Source organism: Diachasma alloeum, unplaced genomic scaffold (assembly GCF_001412515.2).
Source record: "Diachasma alloeum isolate Michigan unplaced genomic scaffold, Dall2.0 Dall_scaffold_01147, whole genome shotgun sequence".
Lineage (NCBI taxonomy): Eukaryota > Metazoa > Arthropoda > Insecta > Hymenoptera > Braconidae > Diachasma > Diachasma alloeum.
Window position 1 is genome coordinate 37825 of NW_021681257.1, and position 9582 is coordinate 47406.

At 37.8% G+C, this 9582-nt stretch overlaps 1 protein-coding gene across 1 annotated transcript; it reads left to right on the top strand.

The window, feature by feature from the left end:
* Positions 1-3794: 3794 nt before the first annotated feature.
* On the top strand, positions 3795-5678 carry LOC107045971 (zinc finger protein ZIC 3; the record flags this gene model as incomplete). Its single annotated transcript, XM_015268401.1, is given in 1 exon segment — positions 3795-5678. A coding segment is annotated over 1 exon segment (1187 nt), but the record flags the coding sequence as incomplete, so codon positions are not given.
* Between the last annotated feature and the right edge of the window lie 3904 nt (positions 5679-9582).

Below are 9582 nucleotides of genomic sequence, written 5' to 3' on the forward strand. Positions count from 1 at the left end.
ACTGATATGATGAAAAATGATTGGTACATCAAAAGATGCAGAAGATGTTCAGAGCATTATAAAACTACTGAAGGAGATACGTTTGATGGGCCGACTCCGATGATAAGGGATTGTGATGAATGTCATGAATTTTAACATTAAAAAAGAACTGTTTTTAAAAAATAATATTTATGTATTTTCTTAGAAACTAATACATTGTATTTTTGAAAAATTTCATCAATAAAAATCATAAAATTAAAATATTGTTTTTTCGTTTGTCCTCTAAAAAGCGTTCTACTCCTCCTTAGTTGGTTTCAAGAACTGGCCTAGAATGAAATCGTTGTATGGTCCACCCAAGAATTTCAGATTTATGACCTTTTGCACTTAACCCTTCTTATCTCGGATACAATCTCAAGAATGTTAAAAGCCCCCCCCCCCCAATTGACGAAACGTGAAATCCGCGAATTAAAACCCTTACCTGCTGTGATGACTCATTCTTGTTATCTCAGGAATTTAAGGAATGTGATACTTTCTCTTTTCCAGGAATTGTAAAAAAAAATGATTTATGACCTTTTGCACTTAACCCTTCTTATCTTTGATACAATCTCAAGAATGTTAAAAGCCCCCCTCCCAATCGACGAAACGTGAAATCCGCGAACTAAAACCGCGAATCAAAACCGCGAATTAAAGCCGCGAATTAAAGCCGCGAATTACAACCGTGAATCAAAACCGCAAACTAAACCGCGAATTAAAGCCGCGAATTAAAACCGTGAATCAAAACCGCGAATCAAAACCGTGAACTAAACCGCGAATTAAAACCGCGAACTAAATGGCGAATTAAAACCGCGAATTGACACGCGAATTAAAACGCGAATTAATATACCCCACCTCCCCACCATCCACTCATGGGGACTCCCCCATAGCTCTTGACCCTCGAATCGACGAAAAGTGAAATCCGCGAATTAAAACCGCGAATCGAAACCGCGAATTAAAACCGCGAACTAAATGGCGAANAAACCGTGAACTAAACCGCGAATTAAAACCGCGAACTAAATGGCGAATTAAAACCGCGAATTGACACGCGAATTAAAACGCGAATTAATATACCCCACCTCCCCACCATCCACTCATGGGGACTCCCCCATAGCTCTTGACCCTCGAATCGACGAAAAGTGAAATCCGCGAATTAAAACCGCGAATCGAAACCGCGAATTAAAACCGCGAATTAATTAATCCCATCCCACCACCCATTCGCGGGACACCCCCAGACCCTTCCCAAAATGGTTGGGCCAGAACCGGCCCTATACCTCTACTTGCGTCAAATGGGAAAAATCCAAAAACTTAAAAGGTGGGTCCCACATGTGTTGACCGAACACAACCCAGGTCAATGTATGAACACGTGCCTTTCACTGCTTGCCCGGCAACAAAAAAAGGACTTCTTGTGGAGAATTGTGACGTGTGATGAAAAGTATATTTTTTACGAGAATCTCAGACATAAAAAGTCGTGGGTAGATCCCGAACAATCCAGTACATCGATGCCGAAACAGAACATCCACTTAAAGAAGATTCTCCTGTGTATCTGGTGGGACATGAAGGGTGTGCTTTATTACGAACTCCTGGAAACAGGTCAGACGGTGACTGCGGAACGCTACAGCCGACAACTGAACAAACTGGACGAAGAACTTGATCGGAAAAGCCCAATTCATACTGCTGCATGACAATGCTCGACCTCACGTTGCTCGCGCGACTCAGAAGACCCTCTTGAACTTGGGATGGGAAGTTCACCCGCATGCGGCATATTCACCAGACTTGGCCCCATCCGACTATCACTTGTTCCGGTCCATGCAGCACGCCTTAGTCGATGACTTTATCGCCTCGAAGCCTGCAAGTTTCTTTTGCAACGGCATTCGAATGTTACCTGAGAGATGGCGCAAGGTCATAGAAAACGATGGACAATATTTCCAAGATTAAGTTCTGTTTTCTCTATTTTTTATATTAAATAAATTTACTGAAAAATCTGTAAAAATTAAGTCACACACCTAATAAATTTAAACAAAAATTATTTTAGCCCATCCATTACTCACTTTTCTAAAAGTTAACCATCAGAAAGCTGGCGCTGTAAATGTTCACATGCAGACATGGTCACCAAACTTCATATTTTTTTTCCTGTAATTGCTACGGATCCATTCGGAAGCATACTACCAATGAAACTGGTAGAAATTAAAAAATAAAGGAAGTAATAACACACAAAGTAACAATAAAAAGGCTTCTGTCGGATAGGCTTCAACATCTGCTCATTTTGAGTCACGCGAGCAACATGAGGTCGAGCGTTATCATGGAGCAACATGACTTTCCGGCTCCCTTGCCCAGTAAATGGCCTCTTCTAATCAAGTGCCTCGCTCAATTTGTTCAATTATCGACTGTAGCGTTCTGCAGTAACTGTCTGACCTGTTTCCAAAAGTTCGTAATAGAGTACACCCTTCATATCCCACCAGATGCAGAGGAGAACCTTCTTTTTGTGATTTTTTTGTTGGGGAGTGAATGTCGATGGTTGTCCGGGATTTACACATGACTGTTTTCGTTTGCGATTTGCAAAAAAATATATATTTTTCATCTCCCGTCACAATTTTTCAGAGGCTGTCCAGGGCGTTCCCCTGAGAGTTGAACAAATCGAATCGTGGGCTTTAATGGCTTTTTTGCCTTGTTGGAACTCGTAGAGAATACAGTGCCGAGTGTACTGCGCATCGGTCGCCATTGTATATAGTACTGTTTTGTGAAGTTACACAGCTTTTTCAGGCATAACATATAGCCTATTAAAAACAGTAAGGTTCACTCTTCAGAATCGCAAACGGACGCGTAAATATTTGAATTTTAAATAAGACACCGCACTCAATGAAAAAAACGGAAAGATTAAGTTATACACCTAATATTGTAGATCACTCGAGCATAAACTTCATTTTCAATGAATGTGAGTACAGACCTCGCCTTTAACTCGGCCTGTGAACTTCACATTCGTCGAAAACGAAGTTTGTGTCCTTGTACTTTAATGTAGTATAATTGATGTCCAAATTTTCATCATCTTACTGATAATTTTTTGTGAAAATTTCAGATAAAAAATTCGAGTTTTAGAAAATAAATTTGGCTGCATAAAGTCCATAAGACCAGATGGAATATCACGTGTGACGGAACATTTTGACGCTTTCATACTTATGCCATATACCAATATGGGATTTAATAGCTCCAAAGTCGATTTAGATATTGACTAAAATTCGAAACAAAAATCTCCTAAAAGTATTCATGTAAAAACAGAAAACTTTTCAAATAATCATGACTTTCTTAATTTTCAATATTTTTCATCTTTTTTTATTTAAAATGTTTGTGTAAGGACCAACATTTCTAGAAAAATTGATATTACCTTATTTAACATTTACATATGGCAAATTTCATGATTATGGTATTCAAATGGCGCTGCCAATTATAAATCGCACCCCTTTCGCTATTTTCTCACGAAAGTATCTCTGGTAGAACTGCTATAACAATTGGGTAGTTTTTGCAAATCTGAAACAGATGGCAACAGGGCGTTACTTACCCCATTTATCAAAGGCATTGAATAAAGATGATCAGATGCATGCTATCCTTCTCTGATCCATTAAAAAGCGAGTGACCACCAGGGACCAATAATTTGAATATTGAACGGAAGACTCCTTCATTAAATGTTGAATTATAATCACTTTCCCAATGAAATATTTCACATTTATCTACACCTCAGTTTCATTTTCTTTTACTTATTTGAATATTATTATTTCTGTTTTTGTCTAGATACAAAATGCTGGTTCATGTGCGAACCCATACAAATGAAAAGCCTCACCACTGCCTAGAATGTGATAAAAGTTTCAGTCGCGCCGAAAACCTCAAAATTCACGCTAGATCACACACTGGTGAACGCCCCTACGTCTGTACGGTCGAAGGTTGTGGAAAAAGATACTCCAACTCCTCGGATCGTTTCAAGCATACCAGAACCCACGCCGTAGATAAACCTTACTGCTGCAAGGTCCCAGGTTGCCCAAAGCGTTATACTGACCCCTCATCGCTCCGTAAACATGTCAAAACTTATCGTCACTATGCCAATAACAACGACAAAATCCAAGAGAAAAGTTTTGACGAAAATAATAGTAGTCAAGAGTCAAAATTCGATGTATCCTCCGAGGAACGAAGCAGTCGAGAATCAGACAAAAAAGACTCGAGTATGGAAAGTACAATGACAATATCTTCTTCAGTGAGTCCGAGAGGTAGTTTGAGTTTCGAAGAGCAACGGAAATTCGTGAAATGGAACAACATGTACAATATCCAAAGGCCTGAAGAACAGGAATATCTCACATCGCCTGAGAGCTATAATTACGAAATGAAATCATTTCCCAGAATTTTTGAAGAAGCCATCAGTACTACCGAAAGAATTTCCAATTCATTGTTTCCTGGCCACGTCATCGATGACCAACCAATCTCAACTTTACGAGACGAAGTTCCTCATCATATCCCGAGGATTACGACGCAGTCGACGCCAATCAAAATCGAGGACAATTGTCAGTCCAAAGTTATAGTAGACTACACAAAAATCGAATCAATTATGAACAGTACACCATACAAAAAGGAAAACCCAGTGAGACATTCCGTTATCAAACGAGCTGATAATTTCATGAAGATGGATATATCGGAGAAGCCCAAACATGAAAATGAGAAGGAGCCATGCTGCTGTCGTCATGCTTGCTGCATCCACAATAATGATCTTTCAGAGAAGACAAAATTCTTGTCGAATCTCATTATGCAGACGCAGAATCCTTTATTTAAGCAACTCTTGGGATCTGTTGATTTGAAATATGAACTGCAAAACATGTGGACCAACGTCGATTTTCGTGAGAGGATGGGACCGGATCTTAAAGTGAAAAGTCAGGGAGTTACCGAGATGGAACAAGTTATTCCACTCGACTTAACAATGCACAAATAATCGGTCTATCAGAGCCAAATATATTTTTTATGCACTTCGTTTTTTCTTCGCCATGTAATAGATTAATTATTCATGTTTACCTAATCAATATCCGGAGTCCTAGCTGGTCTACGTCATCGTTTCTCGTGTTCGGTTCTCTACGAATGCCTCGGGAAATGATTACCTGAAGTTCGGTTTCTATTCTCAAACTTTTGTCCCTTCATCTCTTCTACTGTTCAATTATTGTTTTTTTCATTTCCATACGACGCAATGAGAGAGTGAATGCTCGAGAAGAATACTTTAACTTGACTGCAATACCAAAAATAATTATTAAAATTGTATTTAAACAATTGCTATAAAAAAATCAAATAGATTTCATTTCGATGGGACAGAAGTATCAGAATTTTGTTCAAATTGTTCTTCTTATTTTAACCAAGTTAAGTTTGCCAATCGACCCACATTTCTTCACTGAAAGTCCCTTTATTTGTATCATACATCGATGCTAAGGAAAATTTTTACAAAGATTGGTCTGTTAATCGGTGTACATAAAATGGATGATTGAGGAATGCTCTTTATGCCGTAACACGCAAAATCAATTTACTTATGAGAAATGTGCTCTGCTTTATTTTTGGAAGAATCAACACTCAGTGCATGAATTGATCAATTGATCAATTAATGTATCAATCAATGTATATAAAAACCATGAACATCTATGGCATCCAACGACTATTATTTATAAAAAAAAGAACAAAAAATACTCTTTTGATGCAAAAAAACTCTGGATTTGTTCTTTACTTTCGAGAACAACTGTAAAAACTATAGTTGCATTTTAACCCCCTGAGGTGAATGGGTATTTTCACCACTCTATGCACTTTCCGTAAGAATTGCCTGTCCCCATTCCACCGGACCAAGTACTACTGAGGCAAATATTCACCTTGGTGGGTTAATTTTCATTACCCTTTCAATGGAAGTGAACAGAACTAGAACCGCAAATCACGAAGACGCAGGAAACAAAAAAATCTATTTTTGCCCCCGACGAAAATCAGAATATGCATATGCATTTGACCACGACCCTCAAATATTTGAAGTAGACTAATTAGACCAGGAATAAATAAAAACTGCTGTTCTTTCACTTAAAAAAATGAGATTTCAAGGATGGTTGTTAGCATACTTCGAATGTCAATCATCCTTATTACCCATTGGTTGGTCGCGCTAGCTCGCCTGATGTCTGTGGTCGCGCGGTTAGCGTCGCGCCTTAAGGGGTAATGGAAGCGGTCGCAAAAGTTGGTTTTACTATTTATTGGCAAGAAAAATTTCGTTGAATTTTTTTGCCAATAAATAGTCAATGGAATCCGTTAAGTCCTTCCTTAACCTACCCTCAATACTTGATTAAAATTTCAGCCTTTCGAATTGGATAGAATAGGAGAAAAATTAAATGAAAGAAACCAACTTTTGCGAGGTCTGTGAAGTTGGCACCCCACCTTGATGAATTGAAACGAAAATTTGATATTTGGTAGATTTTGATCGCCACATGATAGTAGTACCATTTTTTTTATTTGTAGTTGAAAAATAAGCGCCTCATACATTTTCAAAAGACAGCAAGTATTTCATAGTTACAGCTAAAAGGACATCGGATTCTTATCTGCAATCGTTCGTAGTTGATTGTAGTTTTGAAATTTTTCCTATCCCACTTCAAATAAACGCCTCATTCATTTTCGAAAGACAGTTAGGAACTATTTTGCAGTTGCAGCTCAATTGGCATCGGATTTTCATCTGCAATCGTTTATAGTTGATCATAGTTTTGAAATTTTTCCTATCCCACTTCAAATAAACGCCTCATTCATTTTCGAAAGACAGTTAGGAACTATTTTGCAGTTGCAGCTCAATTGGCATCGGATTTTCATCTGCAATCGTTTATAGTTGATCATAGTTTTGAAATTTTTCCTATCCCACTTCAAATAAACGCCTCATTCATTTTCGAAAGACAGTTAGGAACTATTTTGCAGTTGCAGCTCAATTGGCATCGGATTTTCATCTGCAATCGTTTATAGTTGATCATAGTTTTGAAATTTTTCGAATCCGACTTCGAATAGACGCCTGATTCATTTTTGAAAGACAGTTGGGAACTATTTTGCAGTTGCAGCTCAATTGGCATCGGATTTTCATCTGCAATCGTTTATAGTTGATCATAGTTTTGAAATTTTTCGAATCCGACTTCGAATAGACGCCTGATTCATTTTTGAAAGACAGTTGGGAACTATTTTGCAGTTGCAGCTCAATTGGCATCGGATTTTCATCTGCAATCGTTTATAGTTGATCATAGTTTTGAAATTTTTCGAATCCGACTTCGAATAGACGCCTGATTCATTTTTGAAAGACAGTTGGGAACTATTTTGCAGTTGCAGCTCAATTGGCATCGGATTTTCATCTGCAATCGTTTATAGTTGATCATAGTTTTGAAATTTTTCGAATCCGACTTCGAATAGACGCCTGATTCATTTTTGAAAGACAGTTGGGAACTATTTTGCAGTTGCAGCTCAATTGGCATCGGATTTTCATCTGCAATCGTTTGTAGTTGTTTGTAGTGCTTGCAGATTGTCCGTCCAATGAAAAAAATTGACGGTATGGTTTTTAAGAAATGGTTCCGAAAAATTATTTTTCATAAAGAACCTGAAAAAGATCAGATATGTAGGAGGATTTGGTTGTAGTTGTTTTGAAAGGTGGAAAAATTAGGAAACATGAAAGACTTATCTGTAATTGTTTGTAATTGATCTTATTCCCGAAAATTTTTCAATCCGAATTCAAATAATCATGTCATTTATTTTCGAGAGATACTTAAGAACTATCCTGCAGTTCCAGCTTAATTGACATCGGATGCTTTTCTGCAATCGCTTGTTGATTGTAGTTTTGAAATTTTGTCAATCCGAATTCCAATAAGTGTTCTATTCATTTTCATAATCCAAGTCATAGCTATAGGCAAACTGACGACGGATTCCTGCCTACAATCGTTTGTAGTTGTTTGTAGTACTCATAGATTCCCAATCCAATGGAAAAGAAGGACGTGAGGAAGATCGGATACATAGGAGTATTCGTTTTTAGTTGTTTGTAGTAGTAAGAAAAATTGAAAATGAAAAAGATTCTCAGATGCAATCATTTGCAGTTAATTGTAGTTTCGAAATTTCGTCAATTCAAATTCAAGTAAGCCTTCAATCCATTTTCGAAAAACAGTGAGGAACTATTTTATAGCCGGAGCTTAAGTGACATGGGATTCCCATCTGCAATCGTTTGTAGTTAATTGTAGTTTTGAAATTTTTTCAATCCGAATTGAAATAAATGTTCTATCGATTTTTTGAGCCCAAGTGGGGATTGAGTGATAGATATAACTAAAATGACGACGGATTCCTGTCTACAATCGTTTGTAGTTAATTGTAGTTTCGAAATTTCGTCAATTCAAATTCAAGTAAGCCTTCAATCCATTTTCGAAAAACAGTGAGGAACTATTTTATAGCCGGAGCTTAAGTGACATGGGATTCCCATCTGCAATCGTTTGTAGTTAATTGTAGTTTTGAAATTTTTTCAATCCGAATTGAAATAAATGTTCTATCGATTTTTTGAGCCCAAGTGGGGATTGAGTGATAGATATAACTAAAATGACGACGGATTCCTGTCTACAATCGTTTGTAGTTGTTTGTAGTACTCATAGATTTCTTATCCAATAGAAAAGAAGGTCGTGAAGAAGATCAGATACATAGGAGGATTCGTTTTTAGTTGTTTGTAGTAGTAAGAAAAATTGTAAATGAAATAGATTCTCATATGCAATCATTAGCAGTTAATTGTGGTTTCGAAATTTCGTCAATCGAATTCAAGTAAGCCTTAAATCCATTTTCGAAAAACAGGAACTATTTTATAGCCGGAGCTTAAGTGATATGGGATTTACATCTGCAATCGTTTGTAATTGATTGTAGTTTTGAAATTTTTACAATCCGAATTCAAATGAACGTTCTATCGGTTTTTGGAGCACAAGTAGGGACTGAGTGATAGCTATAGCCAAAATGGCGACGGATTCCTGACTACAATTATTTTTAGTTATTTGTAGTATTAGCAAATTTTGAGTACCTATGGAATGGTTTCTACGAAATGGCATCGAGGAAGTATTTTTCCATAAGGACCTGAAAGAGCTCAGATACCTAGAAGAATTAGTTTATAGTTGTTTATAGAATAGAATAGAATAGAAAATGCGCGGTTGGTCACTTAAAGTGCCCAGAGTCACCTAAATCATACGATCTTTTGTAACATCCGCCTTAGTTGCGGTCAGTCACACAGCCCCAGCCCTGTGTTTCTCACTAGGCTAATAAGGCTGGTGACAGCCGCTTGTTGTAAGTCCTCTGGTTTCAGGAAAGCCTGGCCCCAGATTTTATAGCGACGGAGTGCTAATAGGGGGCATTCACATAAAATGTGGATGACGCCCTCATCGCCTCCGCACAGTCTGCAGTCTTCTTTTTCTGCAAGTTTCAACTTGAACAGATGAGCTCTGAGAGCTGTATGACCCATAAGGAGCCCTACTGCTACCCTCAGATCCCCTCTGTGCAGCTCCAGAAGCTTTCTGGTCCTAACTCTTAGTT